This window comes from Larimichthys crocea, chromosome X (assembly GCF_000972845.2).
Source record: "Larimichthys crocea isolate SSNF chromosome X, L_crocea_2.0, whole genome shotgun sequence".
Classification (NCBI taxonomy): Eukaryota; Metazoa; Chordata; class Actinopteri; family Sciaenidae; genus Larimichthys; species Larimichthys crocea.
Genome location: NC_040020.1, coordinates 28,813,539 through 28,832,980, shown reverse-complemented (window position 1 = coordinate 28,832,980; position 19,442 = coordinate 28,813,539). Strand labels below are relative to the sequence as shown.

Below are 19,442 nucleotides of genomic sequence, written 5' to 3'. Positions count from 1 at the left end.
CCTTTTTAGCTCAGTTTTTTTGGTCTCCACCACCTCCTGAGAGAGTTTTGGGTTTTTTTAGCTGCTAAAGTCTCTAATAATGTCAATAACCTTTCTGACTTAATCTGGGTCACCATAACCAATAAATAATAGGAAACCATTCAATAAGTTCTTCACAGCCTTGAAATGAATTATGAAATAAAACAGGACACAACCTAACTCTGATGCTAACATGTTAATAGCATGATGGCTCATTTTGTTTCAGTACCAGGACTGGTAATATGTTAAGTAGTGAGACAAATCAGTGTTGTCTGGAGGCCTGAAACAGTGAGTTGGCCGTTGGAGACTGGCTTTCCCTCAGGTGTTGCTTATGTTTTTAAATATCTTTTTATTGCTGTGTATTCTTAAGGATACTCGTTTCTGCATTGGCAAACAGACCACAACTTCTCTAAAAACTTGTGGGATGGCGGATTACTAAAACTGATTTTATTTCTGTATGAAATCAATAACCACTACTGTGCATTCCCACACATCACGATTCTCTGAGGAGATGCAGCAGTCGGTATCTTCACCTCTGAGTGATTCTGTAAGAAACAAGCAACAGCTCCATCGTGCTGGACTGGCGGCGTGGGAGGACGCACAGCTGAGCAGCTTATCACAAAGAACAAATCAACACAACGACCGCTAAAATGATTTTAGTGGTGCGTGTTTGAAGACACATGCCTCTGCTATCAGCTGAGCTGATGTGGTGTTTGGTTTATGTACGGGTTTTACAGATTCAAATGTATGGATGGTAAACCTACATGACCAGTGTGTGATAAATACCAAAGGAAACCAGAGAGACAAGAGAGGAAAGTGAACGGCTGTCACTGCTAAGTTTAGCTTAATCACTCTAAACTAAATCACTAAATCACTCAAGATCTTTCGGGTTCAGATGTTTAATTTCCTTCAGGTGAAAGACTCTACAGTACTGACATTAGAGTTATATTTGAAGAAAAGAATCAATCTTTAGATGCTTCAGCTGAAGGGAAAGAGGCACTCCTCTCTTTTGCAACATGTTGGGATTTACTGCAGACAGAATTCATTTTCATAATATTAAAAGGGCCATTCTTCTTGTTTCACATGTACTGTATCAATCAGCCCATTTATATCAAAGTATTTTTCATATTATGGCTTATTTTTCCTAAAGCACACAAAACCATTTTTAATTTCTGAATGACTATTATTGGGGATGTAACATTTAGCAGGTCAAAGGAGGAGCTATTAAACTCTTAATTATATTGTTGAGTAGTTTCATGAATAACAATGCTTCATTTTCATTAAAACAAGAGGAACCAGCCAAGCGGCAACCTCTGTGGCTGGGAAATGAAGACAATGCAGAAGTGTCAAAAACTGAAGATTCTCGAGTGGCCACTTGAGGGTGGCTACTGAACGAGTCAGTCTCCATAAGCCCCCATATTAAAATGTCCAATCTCATAGCAGGAATAAACATGTTTACAGTTTTGGTCGATATAGCTAATTTCCCCATTCATTCATTCATTGTCTGTTTCTTTTTTAACTTAATGATTTGAAAATCATTGCAAACCCATATTTTATTCCCAATAGAACAAAAACAACATATCACGTGTTGAAACTTGAGACATTTTATAATTTCATGGAAAATACTGGCTCATTTTGAAATTGATGGCTGCAACATATCTCAAAAAAGTTGGGACATGGGGCTGTTTTTATTTAGATTTTACACAATGTCCTAACTTTTTTAGAATTGGGGTTGTACAAACTGATTGAAGAGTTTGTAATGCATTCATGAACTGGTGGGAAGGCAGAAGAACCATTTAATGGAGCAGTAGCATTGTTTCCTGACAAGATTCAGGGTTGCAGTGGTATACTATGGTACTAAGAAAGACAGTTATCATACTGTGTACATATGCTCATATACAGTATTCTACCATATTAGTGGTATTAAAAAATATAGTCCTTTTGGTTTCATTGCTTTAAGGATGGTTGGAAATCTGTAACCCCATTAAGAGGCCCCACCCCAAAACCACATGATATGCCTGATTACTATGTATGACCCCTCGCTGACGTCGCATTAACATTGCGGCAAGCGACCGCAATATTTTGGGACACAAAGAAGAGCCCTGTGGGAGGGGGATTTCCCGACGCTTAAATCTGGAGCAGTGAGGGGATTATTTTTCCTGGGAGCCGGAGAAGAGGAGATGAAGAGAGGGGAGGATAAGCTGCTGAGCGAGAGGGGAGATGGAGGGGGAGGTGGTGTTGTTAGGGGTGGGGAGAGGTCGGTGCTGATAAACTCAGACTTCAGAGAAATGGATCTTTGGTCTCTGGGAGCTGTCACATCCATGGTATGAATACGGGTCTAGGTAGGAACTGCAAATGGACAATAAAGTTGGATGCCAAGTAACTTGTAGTTTTTTGTTCAGCATTTTGTCAGGGTGGATAAAACCTGTGAATCGACTGAACGACTGAGATCACAATTATGCATCCATCCATGACATGTTGACCTCTTAATCCCTGAGAGCAAAGGTCTGATTCTAAGCTATCATGTCTGTTTGCTGTTTATCCAACATACATCACATCACTGCAACATGGCAACAATATTTCCTGTGACTTCCCAACCTGGTAGAGTGGAGTTACCGAAACAACGATGGGAGGGTCTTCCTCCTTCCCCCTCGATCAGACAGGGTAACCTGCAAACAGGGTACCGCACTGCCTTTTTCAACATTTAAAAAAAGGTGGTTTTGGTTTTTTTATTGTTTTTATTTTAGAATGAGTCAGGAAAAGTTTAACAATCTGCTGTCAAACGTCAAACCTCGTCGGAACGCCAACTACAACTACCAACTACCCACTGAGCAGCATTTGTTTTGCAGTAGTGTTTGTTTAAGTATAAGCACTAAATTTTTGGTTTAGATTTGTCTTTAAGTAATTTGTTTAAAGTGAGCTAACATTAGCATATTACAAACAATAAATAAAAGTATTATTGTTTCCACTTGGAAGTTGGAACAGAGTTGTTATGCAGGCTGTGATGTACATGCATAGAGGAAGCTATTTGTAAAAGTATGTGTTCATTAACACAGTTATGATAATAATTTTTTGGGGAAATTCTTTGGTTTTATATTGTAGAAAACAGAATAGGGGCAATAGTTTGGAAACATGATTAATTTCCCATACTCTCTTTTGATATGAATAACTCGGATCAAATGTCATACTTTTCCAGACGGCATAAATGTGTGTTTATGTTACTGCTAATATATCAGCTTTAAAGCGATCAAATATGAATAATGATATCCACCTCAATTAGTCAGTGTTGATGGGGCTATAGTGATAACTGTAGTAATAGTAAGATCAAATAGTTTAGGTGTTTACATGGTGAGTGTTTCTCATTTCATTTAGTGGAGTTTTCCCACAGCCCAAACTGGTTGATCTTTAGTTTCACTATTCATTTCACGGTCTGTCCTCTCCTCCCAGCACCACTCACATCCTCCACAAAATCACTGAACAGATCTCTTGTAGCAGCAAGTATTCTTGAGGTTGTTCGCAACACCATGTCTGCCAATTGTTCAAAAAGAACCAAATTTGATTTTGTTTGGTGTGTAAGTGAGCTATACTCTGTCATATAGTGTGACGTGTTACTTGTTACGTGTTACAACTTTTTAAGTTGTATTATGACCTTAATGTGGGTTATACCTGGTCAGTAGTTGACAATAGACAAGATTCGTATGGTCTTTTTCTGGTCCTCATTGAACTGTTTGAATGCATGAAAACTCTGAGTGATACAAAATAAATTGACACTGCAATAACTTCAGTTATGTGTGCATGTCTGGGTGGACTGACCGGTTTGGTTAATGATTGATTAATGACAACAGATTTGTTCGTCCTTCATCTCTACGGTTCCATAAATGGGGGAACAAAGAGCCTTCTGATAATCTAGAGATGTAAAGCATCAGGACTGTCGTAGCGGACAACCAGGCCTAGAAGGAGGAGGAAACAAAGCTTCCTCAAAACAGTCCGCCCTCGGCTCATTCCACTAACAAGCTCACATTCCCCATAATCGTTCCTTCTTCTTTATTTCTATTTTGCAAAGGAATCTTGGCACATCCGATCTACCCACGCCACTGGCATCACCACAACGCCAAACTCCACGGCTCTGATTTTTACAATGAAGACAGATAGAACCAAGAGAGGCGTAAATGAGACAGAGGATGATGGGAGAAAGTCTTCTGATATGATGCCCAGAGGAGGAGATCAAGCAAGAGACAGAGATGGGAAAAGAAAAGAGGGCGAAGGGGGAAGGGAAGGCTTTGGGATGAACATAAATAGTGACGGCGTGAAGAAGCCCCTTACCAACTCGCTTTGTCCCCTCGGGGAGTGTCGACAACATGCATGCTCCCCCAGAGCCGACAAGACTTTAATTAGAACAACATAAAGCCTTCAAGAGCAAAGCTGAGGAGGAGGAGAAACGAGCAAGACAAAGAAAGTCCTCCCCAACAATCCAGTCTGTCTCAGCTCTAACTCATTTCAGAAAGTCTACAGATTGTTCTCCAGAAACACCACATCCTAACCTGTCCAAAGGGAACACGATAATATTACTCTCAAATACCGACAGCGCAACCATGAGGGGCAACTTGAGGTTTCAGTATCTTGCTCAAGGACACCCGCTCTACAACCTGAGCCATAGCAGGTATGGTTCAGCCTAAGTTTGAGGCAGAAAAATAGACAAACCAACTGGCTGACTGATACACACAATACCACAACAGCTTAACAAAGTAATGTGCAAGACTAATTATCTAAACATTAATCAGAGCTATCAGTAATGAAGGGATCAGAAAGATTTACTTTTTTTTTTATTTAAAACAATGTTTTTCTGAGATGATGAGAAATGAGAAACGAGAACAGCATGGACTCTAGTCGGACTTAACTAAAAAAAAAAAAGTTGTGTTGAATAACTTGATTTGGACTTAATTTGATTAGGTTGCGTCTCAAATAGTTTCAAACTTGACTTGTACTTGTCAAAATTTGTTGATATATCACAGTGAGTGTAGCGTTAAAGCCTTAAAGCCGTTCACCAGAGGAAGATAAAATAACAAGTCTGCCTCTGTGAGAATGTTATTTATGGGCTGAAACTGGCTGTGTTGGTGTTATTGGAGGTCCAGCACTGAGCCACGGTTAGAGGCAGTGAGTTATTAGCTTGCTGCAGAGGTAAACACAAGAACGTGCCCTCATATCTTCTCCCCAGAGAAAAAAACTGACGCTGCGCTTAAAGAAGTAAAAAGAAGAGGGATGAAGACTATTACTGTACAACATTACCCAGATCTCCCCACAGGAACCATTTGTGTTTTATCTCATCTCACTGCTGGTACATATTTTGCACATACAGTACATGCTTGCATTACGATGCTTTCATGGTGGTGGCTCACTGCTGATGTTTCGAATAGTATTAAGGGCTAAATTATTCTTCCTATTATTCCTCCTGGATGAAGTTTAGTTCTGGGGGATATTATTTATACCAAAAGATCAAATCTAAACTGCTGAGCACATGTTGTATGGTTATTGTTCAATGCCTCTGATACTACCTAAAATGTGGGATCAGGTATCGGCGAGTGGTATCCAATACCACACAATTTATTTTTTATTAGTCTTGTTCAGACTCTAAATTACCCATAGGTGTGATTGTGAGTGTGAATGGTTGTTTGTCTCTATGTGCCCTGTGATGAACTGACTTGTCCAGGGTGTATCCCGCCTCTTGCCCTAAGTCAGCTGGGATAGGCTCTAGCCAGACTGTGACCCTGATGACGATAAGCGGTTACAGTGGGTGGTGGATGGATGAATTGCATGGTTCACCTTTATTCCCCAGGATGACCGCTCTACTTTGGCTTACCCTGATATTCTCATGCTAACCCTAACCAATCCAAACCAATGGATGAGCTGTAGCCAATCAGAAGCTACACACTGTTTAAAGCAATGAAGAAGAGTTGATTGCTGGTAATGTAACATTAGGCAGAGCTAGCTAAATGTCAGCAATTTAAAGACTGTGACTATGAAGTTCTATGGAAGAGGTGCTAAACATACAGCCCGTGGCCCACTAAGGGGTCCAATGTGATTGACTATTGCTAACCCAAAACCTTTGATTTGTAAATGGTTTCTATGGCAGGGTTACTTAACTTTAACATCCACTTTAGTTTGACATAACATTTGTTAATTAAATCACCAGTTAAATCATTAAATCAAAATACTGAATCAACAGCAGCTTTCCGGAGGCATGATTCATTTTTGCACATAAAATTTAAGGGTCCAAAACCTAAAAGTTTATAATAATTCCAATATAATTGGAAAAAGCAGCCAACTTGAATTGTTTCCCTCTAAGTTGCTCCCTCAAAGGAAATCTTGAATTTTTCTCTGTGACTTTCAGCAGAAACCTGCTGCTGTGTGTAAGGACTGTTATTATCCAATATTATTACCATCATTATCTCCTCTGATAAGTACTCCCGTTAAGTGGATCTAATTTCAACACTTCAGTGTGTACGCACATCACCGACCGAGACCGAGGGAGGCTGGGATTCCTGCTTACTGGATTTAATGGAAATAGACACACGTGCACACACATACACATGCCCGCACACACACACAGCATCTATCAAACCAGAAGATTTTGCTGTGTTTGTGTTTCTGCACTCACCCCAGATACCACCTACGCTTGACACTTATAAACTTGCTGTGTGTGTGTGTGTGTGTTTGTGTGTGCTTGTGTGTGTGACAGAGAGTCTGCCAATCCTCACTCCCTGCTGAATTTATGTGTGTGTCAGTGGGTGTGGGTTTATTGTGCACTGTATCAGATCTGTGTGAGTGTGTGCAATGCAAGCAGGAGAGCCCAGGAATTTTATCTTTACACTGATGCAGTGCAGTATGTGTGTGTGTGTGCATATCAACACTTCCTGTTAACTCTCAGCCTCCCACTGTTGCCTACACATCAGAGCTGTCAGCACTGAGAGGGCAAAGGTCATCAAGGCTTTAAGACCACTCTGTGGTCATCATCTGTCGACCAGCGCAGCGTTTTTCCTCACAGTGTCTCAAGATGATGTTTTGTTGTCATTAACATCAATGACAACCTCCCTCCTGCCACTGTGAAAACAGAATTGTGAGTAAGATACCCCTAAAATGTGAGTATCGTTTTTGGGCAGCTTTATAAAAATACTGCTGTCCATGTATGATACAGTGAGAGAGAAACGGAGAGGAGAGTCGGAGCAGGACAAAAAAAGGTCTGTTAGCAGTACAGTGAAGGTGTGTGCATGCATGGTAGGTGTGGCCGTCAATATGTGTTCAGTGACTTTTTCTGTACACCAAGCAGCAGCGTTCATGACTGTGAAGTGCAGCCAATGTGGAAGTGCAAAAGAATCAGTATTTTTTACTGAAGTACTTGATTTAAAACTTTAAATGGTTATGATGTGGATCTATATTGATGAAAAATATATAAAACGGTTAAGTAACGTCAGATGACACAAGGTGAAATAACACCATAACAGCAGCAGGGAAGAAATTACTTTCAACATTAGAAACCTTTAAAAATATATTTTCATTGACTACTACAAAGAGAAAAACTTGTGTGCTTTGACTTTCGTTCCTGGATGTAAGTAATAAAAGCGCCACCATGTTGAGCCTCTGTCCACAATACTGCCACGCCTCAAGATAATTGTTTTTTTAACAGTAACTTGTACTCAAGGTGAGTCCATTCTTTGATCGGGTGTAGCACTTTATAGAAACAGAAAAAAACATTATGTGAATTGGCATGTTTTTATGATCTGTGGCACTGATAAGTCGCTGCAGCCCCACCAAGAGCAAGTTGTAAACTGCTTCCAATCTAGTTAAAAATGTGAATCCGTTCACACTTGGCAAAACTTAAAATGTTCGGAAGGTAATGACCTGTTTGAATTCAATGTTTACAGTCTATAAACACACATAGCAGAAGGGGTTTGCCTTGAGATCCAACAGACGGAGGCTTTAAAGCCTCACTGACCAATCAGTCATCTAAGCTAACAAATAAAAAAGGAGGATACACAAGAGCCGAGCTGATCGGATAATAAAGCACTGAAGTATTTGAGTGTGAAAAAAAGAAGGGAACTTCTGCTCCCTTTTCTTCATCCACGTCCACTTTGACCTCTATCCCTTCTATTGTTCAGCAGTGGGCTTGTTCTGTTCAGAGGATGTCAAACTGGAATCAGGTCATCAGTCTGACTGAATCAGAGCATCACAGAGTCTGCCCTGCAAGATGTCAAACTCACAGTAAAGTCACATCCACAACCCCACGGGCAATACGCACAGGTAATGATTCACAGCTAGAGAGATCTGTTGACTTACAACATCCCCCGAACTCTGAGACACCAGACTTTAAGTGTTGCTTTGTTTATTTACTTACATGCAACTGATTGATTTAGATCGAGAAATATTTGAGTGATAAATATGAAACTTCAGCAATGAGGCTCGACGCTCAGGTCTACCTACAACTCACATCATCAAATATCTAAGACAACATGCAGCAACATGCCTTTTTTCTCTTTTATTTTTCAAATTAGCTTGATGTTAAACCTGATTATGAGGCAAATGACTTGTTTGCCGGGTTCAGTAGTCCACTCTTGTCAAGGAAGACTTCCTGGTGGGAAAGTTACACATTCAAAAATCCCGAAATATGAATGAGATTCTTTATCTGCTTGTAGAAGATGTGTAAATGTTATTTTTTTATGTCTGCACAAGAGTATGAGTTCTCGCATTAACCCAGTTAACCTGAAGAAGCTGAAGCAAACAAAGAATAACTTCTGCACAAGTGTGTGATGACACGTAAACTTACTGCTATCTAACCACTTCTAATCCTGTGAGCAGATTTTTTTTAAACTTTGGCCCCATAAATCCAACACCCATGTGACGTGGTGTACCTCGTACTGTATTGTGAGCAGCAGTGCTGGCTGTGTACAGTCCCAGTTCATGTCAGGCTGAAGGGAAACTGTGTTCACGTCAGGGGAAATCTTGGCCGAAGGCCTGGTTAAACAAAGCCTGGTTGCAGCGCTAAGGCGTGGCTCAGGGTGCCATTCGCAGCGGACGCCCTTCTGAAAAACAAGCAGGTGTACATTCCTTATACTGCAGCTTTACACAGACAACAGAAAGAGAGTTAAGTAAGAGAGGGAGAGAAAGAATGAGGCCATATGTCTGGGTTTTAATAACCTGGGCCAGGCCCTGTTGTTGTTGTTGTTGTTGTTGTACAAAGAGCAGGAGGAAGTGTTGTTGTTCAGTTTATAGTTACATAAGACACTCTGAGTTTTCTTTTCTTCGCATGTAACTTCATACAGTGTAGAAGCTTCCAGATGCATTATTTAGATAGAAAACAGCAGAGTGGTGCTGCTTTGAGTGGACTGTAAAGTGTCTGTGTAGTAAGTTCAACACCATCTTGAACATAAAGGTGAATCCAGAATTGAGCCTTCTTACTGGCGTTGGGACCACGCAGACTGCACATATGAATATCGTTCATTGTGTGAATGGAACTGGACTTTTACTCTGAAATGTCACAGGTTACTCGCTAGGTCACTGGTCACTTCCTGTCTGTAATCTGACAGCCTGACCTGGACAACAAAACTCTAGCTCAGACAACCGAAGCAGGCCACTGCAGACAGGACAAAGGACTACTTATATAAGCTGCCACCTATACCTTCTTTTCCTTTCTTTAGTGCTTTTACACAATGCCATGCGAGATTCATGTAAGATGAGAGAGGAGTGGACAGGCTCATACTGAGTCTTAATTGAGTGGACCTTGAACTAAACTGGGCTATACATTCCTTTAAAACTTTATTTAATTTTGATATGCTTCTAATTAATTCTACTAAATTTTGATCTTGTAATAGACAATCAGTCAAGAGAAAAAGTAAAAATAAATGTTCAAAGACATCTTACAATGTCAACAAATATTTCAGGATCAAATAGTCCTTGTTCTTCAGCCTGGAGCCTAAATTTCCTCCTACGTTTTTACATCTATTCAAATCAGCGGTGAATGATTGCTGTTTCCCTGCTTAGAAAGTACCAACCATGACACACTAGCTCATTGGGAAAGGAGGTAAATGATGCTCCAAAGTTAGACTAAATTTTAGCGATTCATGTGAGACTATGTATGTCTCCATAGTACCCATTTTATTGTAGAGAGCATTATTTGAAATGTGAGTTTGCTATGTAAAATGACCTGTTGTGACCTCTAGGATAATCACAGCCTCATACAACTGTACAACCACAAACTAGAGACCAACTGCTTTCAGAGCTATTTACACATGAGAATTGCTCCAATCTCAAAGTCAAAAGCTTTTCACAGCATTATTTTTTTCCTCAAGTTCTTGGTGCTTTATTGTGGTTTTTTGGGGGGATTATTGACCATGTTTTTCAGTTTTCCAGTGGTCAGAAGTGGTTACATTTTGCACCAAATCTATGTAACAAATTGTATCGACCCCAAAGCTGCTGCCACAATTTATGAGCATATACTGATATCATAATCTGCTGAGACCTTAAATACTCTTAAACCCTCAATAATTAAACAAAATACAATGTTTATTACAGATTTATGACTAGAAAAACATATCACACTGTACCAAGCCACATCTCAAATTACTCTTCCGGTTCCAGCTTTCACATGTGTACCACTTCTGTGTCGCCTATTGCCAGTGTGTTCTGTATAAAACATGTGCAGAGCTGCAGAGGTTGCACAAACGTTAAGAGTATGTAGGAATGTGAACGATGTGTCAAACTGACAGATGTAGAAATCCTTTGCACACAAACACAACAGAAGGAGATATTATATAATTAGTGAAGGGAATGGGGCTGCAGAAACAAGGAAGGGCAGAGATAAGAGCAGGAGGATAAGTCAGGGCTACAGCACAGATGATGCACATCACATCCTTCACTACACAAACACCTTTATTCTGAATCTGTTCCAAATGTATTACCTGGTTAAATAAAGGTTAAATAAATAATACACTGATGGTGAAGTGTGTACAGAAGGCTGACAAAAAAAAAAAAAACTCATCCTCCGCTACATCTGTGATCTTACGTAACTTACAGTTATCAGTGCAGGATGAGCAAACAGATCGCCTGAAGGAGTAACTCCCTCCGTTCTGTTACTGTCCAACATTTAATGTTCTATCACTGTTACATCAGCTGATCTGCTCTCATCCACACTGATGTCAGGGCAGAGTGGGAGCTTCAGAGTCCGGATGAACAGCATGAGAAGAAAATGAGTTAAGAGGTCAAAGGTCAGAGCCACAGCGAGCAGACAAACACACGGTCAGTACAGAGTACCAGTCCGATATAAGTATATACTACCAACCCTGTATGATTGTATGATTGTTATTATTGTTGTATGTCCTTGCCCAGGCTAAACCTTTTTTTTTTTTTTTTTTTTTTAAACATGAACAAATACAGAGAAAGCATCACAGAGACGTGGCTGAATGAACTCACTTCGGACTCGCTCTGGTAACTCTGGACAGCTTTCAGCTTGTGGGAGCGGACCCCAAGAGCAAAGGAGACCGAAGAGATGAAAACACAGGCTGGAGTCAGAACCGGGTTACTGCATGAAGGACTAAGTCTTTCGTATAAGGTCCACACTACCAGTCGAGCCACCAGCCACACTACCCTATTCTCTAATACTAATACTAGTATTTTTCTTATCTACCTTGTGTATTGTGAGTCGCTGTAATAAGTGAAATTATCTGGTGTGGGATCAACAAAGTCTATCTTATCCTGTCTTTTCTTTTATCAAATTTGACAGTCAGTCAAATTGCTAACATTTAGCTACTCCTAACTAACTGGATCAACTCTTCTTCACCGCTCTGAAGCAGTAGATGCAAATTCCCAGTAATAATAATGACCTTTAAATGGATGAAAACAGAAGGATTTTTGATTGAAAATATTATGTCCTATACTTTTTTGTTAACTAATACAGTACAATTCAATAATAAGGAGATACACACAGTAAAATAACAGTCCATTTTCAGGGCTGCAGCCCTAGCTTGGGTTGGTTGGGTTTAGGCATTAGGAGTGAGATTGCTTTGGGTAAGAATATCAAGGCAGAGTCAGAGTAGGGCAGGTCATAACTTCGCCATTCTGGGGGAGAAAATGTCTACATGAGTCTACGCACTGATCTGAGATAGTGTCATTTATTAGCCCTGAAACGGGACACTGTTGAGAAGTAGCACAGTCCTGTTTCAGGGCGAATAAATTACATGATATCGGATTAGTGCATAGACTTGCATACTCGCTGATACCGGACCCGGCTTTTGAGGCTCTATTGGAGGCATTTCCGATACTAGTATCAGTATGTGAACAACCCTAGAGCAGACAGCATCACCAGACGCTCTGCCAAACTTCTCAGACATCCTGCTTCCTGGATTCACATTAAAAAAATTTAAAAAACAGAGCTGGAGGCCTGCGTGTGTTTATTTGTTGCTTTATTTGTTTATTGCGCTTGTGGTCTGAACTGTTCGGGGAGCAGATGGATAAAATCCACCAACAGCATTCACTTGTTACAAGTCAAATAAGCAACGGTCAAATGGGGCCAAAATATTTTGCAGAACCACAGTCGGAAATCCACCGAGGTTCAACATTCCTGTTGCATATATTTACAATCTGTAATCCTCTGTGTGTGATGAAGATGATATATCTGTATGTAAAGTGTGCGGGTAGTAAGTAAGTCAACACTCAGACAACAACACCTTTTTGATGCAGCATTCACTGTCCTCTGTGTTCATTGCCTGCTTCCGCACCTTTTCCCAAACTGTTTCACCATTTTACAGTGTAAATGCTCCAGGGGTTAAAGAATGCATTAATAAGATGTGATTTTAATCTGAGTGCAATCAACCAATAGTTTTTTTTTTTTTTATTATCGATTGATCTGTTGGTCGTTGTCCCATTTAGTCAATTGTGAACTTGCTAACATTAGCAAATTTAAATGTTGGCATAACATCAGCAGCTTTACACGGAGCAGAACAGAAAACCATGGATCATCGTGTGACTGAAATCTGATCAAGTGTCGATACTAATCCAACTAATTGGACAATAAACAAACAAAGGCCAGGTAAGATGGTATTACCTGTACTGTAATGGCTCACATGGTAAATTCAGTATAATGTCACTATATACACCTTTGCGTGTATGTGTGTGTGTGTGTGTGTGTGTGTGTTGGCAGGCTGTCGTCTTCTCGGACGTGTATTTATATCCGTGGCCAGAGAGGAAGGAAGCTGAGCGGCAAACATCCTCCTGAGCCACGACGATGACTGCTCACAAAGCTCACGAATGACTTCACCCCAATGTCGCATCCAAGAAGAAATGGTAAGTACAATGATGCTCAATACAATGAACATGAGGAAAAACACTCCATTTGCACCCCAGGTGTCCAACACATTAGTCCGTTTCTTGAAGTTTCTTAGTCTGACATGTGCCGGCCACAATTAACGCCACGATTACCTACCGAAGGAGACTGTTGTATGACATTTACAAGAGAAGTCATGGTAGCTCTCACTGACATAACATATTCAGGCTCAAAGTACCAAACGTTAGCCCCTAACCCACTTTTTGGCAGCATATCGGACATGAGCACATCACACTCTCCCGGCTAGCAGCGACGTGATCTTTGGCTTGAGTTACATGGCAGCTGAGTGGTTGTTCTTATTGTGATGCAGCGTAGTGCTGGTACAACTACTAAACCATTCAAACAATCAAACGATATGATCATCACGATTCCACTTAAAGTTAACACTGAAATATCAAATCAAACTGTTGGATGGGTTAAAACAACAAGAATTCAGTCTGATAAATTAGCAGCTTATCATAGTTATATTGTTATTGGTAAGTTATAAAAAGGAACATTTTCAACTGTAATGTGGAGCTTAGTACATATTCGTCACAATTACTTAAGTAGTTAAATGGATCCTGATCAAAAAAGTTTGTTTATGTTTTGCATTTATTTAAAGTATTGAAGTTAAAGTAGCCTACAACTGATGACATATCGTTAACCAGATTTTTAAAACTTTCAACAACAGCAAAGGACCCCCACACCATCCGACCTACTCCTCCATGCTTCATGGTGGGAAGACAAATTTGGACTCATCAGACCAAAATACAGATTTCCACTGGTCAAATGTCATTGTGTTTCTTGGCCCAAACATTTCTCTACTTCTTGTTGTTCTTCCTTAGTTGTGGCTTCTATGCAGCAAGTCGACCATGTAGGCCTTGACGCAGACACCTACCCAAACTGTTAGATGGGTTTAAATCATTTTAAATAGAACATGACTGATAATTTTTCATCTTATCATAGTTATCTGTAATTCATAAAAAGTTACAATTATTTAAATAAACGATTAAATTGTTGAACTGTTTATGTTAAAATAAAATACATCCGATGACATACCATTAGCCAGATTTTTAAAATCAAAATCAGCCTAAAAAAATCCAGTACCAGTTAGAAATTATGCCAAATATCCTGATTTAACTTAACTAAAAAATATGTTATCTTATAGGACCAGCATGATCTTGAGGTGAGAGAATCTTAAAAATCTGATTTTATCGATAAATTCAAGCTGATCCAATCCTGAACCAACTGAATCTGATCTGAATCAGACTGCACCTCATCCCCTCTCTTTAGGAAACTTCCTTCATGCAAGACTTTTTCTTTGTTTCTGGATAATAAACTCTGAGTAATCTCTCCCATCGTATGTGCCAGCTTCCTCCGTTTCCTCTTCCTTTTCCCTGCAGAGGATTACCTCAGAGGAAGGGACACTCTCAGCTCCAGACATTAATGACATGCAGCCCGTCTGCAGCGCAGCATTCAAACAACGTGGCAGCAGAACAAATGGATTTACAGCTGAAATTAGTTTCCGGCCCCAGCTGACCGACGGCTCCGTCACGCTCTGATCGGCTCCCAGCTCAATGGGAAGGAAAATTAAAAATCAAACGGTGCTGTAGAGAGTGATGGTTTTACACTGTCTCTGCTCTGTGGGGCAAAACTCTCGTCCTGTTCACCACAACACCCCTCAAACAGCCGGAAGACAAAGAGGACGCTGTGTGTGATTGGCTGAGAGGTTGGAGTAAAGAAGGTAAATGTTGCACAAATGCCACATACAGCCACACATCATTAACTCACAGGAAGTGGTTCCCTTTATGGATGCATTTTCATCAGGTGGGCTGATGATAGAACAGACTCAGCGGTCAGACCATACCGAGCTTGAATACAAAGCAGAACTACAGTTGATCATCGGGGCATAAAAAGGCTCCTACACACTTTGTGATAACGGCCATCTTGCATGTCACATGGGTCCTGAACCCTGGTCTGTGTCAGCCTGTACAACATCAGGTTGGAGAAATGTTTAATCGTGTAATAAACGGTGCAGAACTACGGCGTAAATAGGTAAAAACTGGTCATGCTGTATTTTTTTTTTTTGTGCTCGATGTTCTCGTGACCTTGAAATTCTCATTGCCCTTCGGTATTTTGATGCCCAGCAAAGAGCGCATGAAACACAGATGAAGTCCCAGAGAAGAGTCTATCATATGGCTCTGGTCCCGCTCGGCCATGCCTGAAGTTGTTCAACATCCTGGATCCACATTCTTTACATGTAGTTTATGATCTCCATGTACCATAAATTCTTGCAAATTGTTACCAGTGGAAGCTGCTTGTAGCAGTAGAGGACAGTGAGGGCCAGTCAAAGAGCTGATCATCATCACATCTCTGACCATGGTGTCACGGTGCAGGCTAAACTGTGTCGTCTAACATGCACAAGACGTGCACCAGTAGACAGGAATGAAAAGATAAAAGAAATACTAGAAACATAATCTATCCTGCTTTTGATTTTGATACTTGATTTTTGATTAAGTATCTAAATCGTAACCTAGAAACGAAGATCAATTCTTTCTGTTTAATAACCAAAATGTGCGCTTAACACTGAGTATTAAAAATGGATCAGGACAGAGAGGTTTTCTGATTGTTGTCATACTTTTTATTTTGGCAAAGTTCTCGTAAAGCTGCTTGTGTCTGACGCATTTGGCTTACGTGCACAGGGAAATTCAAACAATTCCTGGTCCCAACTTTGTTTTTTATGCCAGTCCACCACGATTAAACAACATTTTTGTGTGATCATTATCATTTTTTTTCCCCAGCAAAGTACCATAAAGATAATCACATAATGTGTCTGCACACGAATTCATATCATCAAAATCACATCATTCAATAAAAAAAATGATAAAATCAGCACAAGTTTAAATATATTCATAGACTGGCTGAGCTGTTTGTTGTCTTGGATTAATCACTGTGGCTACAGTGGCTCCTGATATAAAGTTCCAGCTGATACACAGACACCAAACAACGTTTCGTGACTCTGGATCAGGCACTGCACGGAAATGCAACGTCTCTGCGTCCATTATCGGACACATTCCAGCAGGACACCCTAAGCTGACACTCGGGGGGTGGACGAAACCTCGAGTCCGGCTCGGCGGCTCTGGATGGTCCTGGACTGTTTCGCTCTGATCAACACATTACTATGAAAGAGAGATGAAGGGCTCGCGGGGGAGATACAACAACAGTATCACGTGCACTGACAGCTGGCCACAATAGGGCTGCGTGTCCGATAATGGATCTCGCGGTCAAGGTTTTTTTTTTCCTGCGTTGCACAGGTAATCGACCACCAACACAAAAACAATGTAGGTTGGCTGAGTTGTATTAAACACACAAAAACAACCTGACGTTATATTGTCACAGTGTACACGGGACCAAGTGGAAAGTGTAAAATCTCAACCACAGCTAACCTGGTTAGCAACCAGTGCAGATACATCACCGTCACTAGGCAACACTGAGTTTAAATATTTGGGATTTTTACGTCACCTTGCTTGACATTTGCACACAGACCTCATGGACAGTGTAATATACCTTATTTCTGGATTCACGTGGGTTTGAACTTTAATTCGGCTTCACAATAATCAGTGAATCAGCCTGTATAACAACAGAAATGTACATGTCAGACACAATGTGCGTCACTGCCTGTACACACCGACATAACGTAACGTTACACCTCAGAGGACAGCGACAAATAGCGGGAAGCATCCCCGAAAAGTACGGATGTTATCAAAAAGTCAGCCTGTTACTGGACTACGCCAATGCCGAATCAAATAACACACATTTCACACTTAAACCGAGCTACATGTGTCACTTTATCTTCAATATTTATCAGCTGATAAGCGGTGAGACGTTAAATTGCGACATTTTTAAATGTAACGTTGTCGACAAAGCTAGCAAACAAAACACTGTCCGACAATGGAAACCTCCGTGATTGCGGTTACTGCTTACCTGCAGCTCGGCCCGCTCCACCTCCCACTGCGCCCTCTCCACCTCGAACCGGGCCCACTCATGCTGGAGAAAGTGTAAGATCCCCGGGATGTTGTAGTGAGCCCTGGCCGCCTCTCCGCCGCCAAAGTCGCCAGTCTGCGGAGCTTTAATATTCCCACCGCCGGGCAAACCAGAGTTGTTGTTATTGAAGAAGACACCGGGACCCGCCTGCTCGTCCATGGCCGGACCGGAGGAGGGGGTGGTGGGGACGATGTGGCGTCTTGGTTCGGTCCGGTACTCTCAACCGCTTCAGTAAGATATCCTCAGGAGGGAAAGATAGTCCATCAATTGTCCTCTCTGCTGGGCAGCACAACTCCTGTCTGAACCAGCTGTCAGATGATGAGACACCCGTCGAGCTTCGGGACGGACACAGACACGGGACTTCCTGTCTGGAATTTCAAAATAACACCAACGTTAAAGTACACCGACAGCAAAATACTGAAAAGAATAATTATACATTGAACAATACAAATACTTGACAAATTAGGAAGAATCATTTTGGGGGAAATGTGTAAAAAATAATAATAATATATTATAATTAATTACACAGATACACACACACACACATATAATGTCATATTTATGAATTAATACATGTTTGATTGATCGTAAATAAATAATACATAATACATAAAAATATATTGCAGAACCAACTAACCACTTTACTTTTTAGCCTGTGTGTGAGTTAAATATATATATTCTGTAATATATATACCACAACACACACAAACATATATATATTATATATATAATTATACAGCGCACACACCATTCACCCTAAAAACAAACATTTTGAAGTCACCATTAAATCTGTACCTGCATGTCTTTGGACCGTGGGAGGAAGCTAAAGTACCTGGAGAAAACCCACACAGGTACAGGGATAACACGCAAACTACACACAGAAAGACATGTACTGATAAATAAATGATTTCAGTATTAAAATGTTCCAGAAACATTTCACTACTGAAATCTTCCGACAGTCTGAGCAAACTTTTATTTTGAAGGCAGAGCCATTCGATAACCGGTGTTGCCTTGGCTCACATGGAGTCGCTTCACACACCTGTGCGGTGACATCAACTCGCCTCGGTCCCTCCCACTACCGTAAACCATGCTCACACCGTTTGGCTGACCAGGTGAATGGCGACAACATCATCCAATTAAACACGAGCGCGCGTTACGTCACCAAGCTACGTTTGGCGTGAATCATATTCAACTTCATGTAAAAAAAATAAAATAAAAAAAAGGTGAAAATTTAAAGGTGAAAAATCTATTATCATTATGATGAATATCACGTTTTTGATTCTTATTACTATTCTCTGACACGTGTGTTTTTTAACACATTGTAGGAGCTTGAAGAAATACATTTCCCAATCACTGTACTTGTATGATTATGTGTGACATTGAACTGCACAGACAAATGACATCAGTGCGACAACAGTTATACAATGAAATCAGACTTCTTTTCACTGCTAAATATGGATTTTAAATAAATGAATGAATATTGGTAAATAATTTATTCCTGTGTTTGGTGGAAAAATGTATAGAGGCAATGTAGTGGATTTTATAAGACTCTAACAAAATATTTAGTTGTAAATGTATTAAAGACTAACTGTCACCTGAAGGGACTTTTGTCATTTCATTTTAATTGCACAAGCTGAAGTTGGTGCTGAAGCAGGCTGAATGACGCTGTAACCACACCCACCTGGCTACACTGTTATTATTGCATAATTTTAAGCCTAATTATAGTTTGAACAGGTGAGTTGAATAGAAATTTAGACTCAGTACAGTTGTCATGAGTGGGGAAATTAGCTATAGAGACCAAAACTGTTTTTTGTAGCAAGCTGTGAACATGTTTATTTCTGCTGTGAAGCTGTGAACATTTTAACATAGAGGCTTATGGAGACTGACTTGTTCTGTAGCCAGCCTCAAGTGGACGTTTGAGAAACTGCAGTTTTTGTCACTTTCACCTCCACCAACTTCACAACCATGAATGTTTTCCCAGGTAGGTGGCGGTTAAAAATAACTATATAAAAATTGCCAATACCTAAAAAAA

The 19,442-nt window shown here is 40.4% G+C and overlaps 1 protein-coding gene across 2 annotated transcripts in view; it reads right to left on the bottom strand.

Moving 5' to 3' along the window:
- strn (striatin, calmodulin binding protein) overlaps positions 1–19,442 on the bottom strand; it is a 69,437-nt gene that overhangs the window by 48,996 nt on the left and 999 nt on the right. For both annotated transcript variants that reach the window (XM_027283705.1, XM_027283706.1), the window contains exon 2: positions 17,351–17,778. In XM_027283705.1, the coding sequence (XP_027139506.1) occupies positions 17,351–17,569 (219 nt within the window). In that variant the 5' untranslated portion in view covers positions 17,570–17,778. The remainder of the gene's footprint in view (positions 1–17,350; positions 17,779–19,442) is intronic.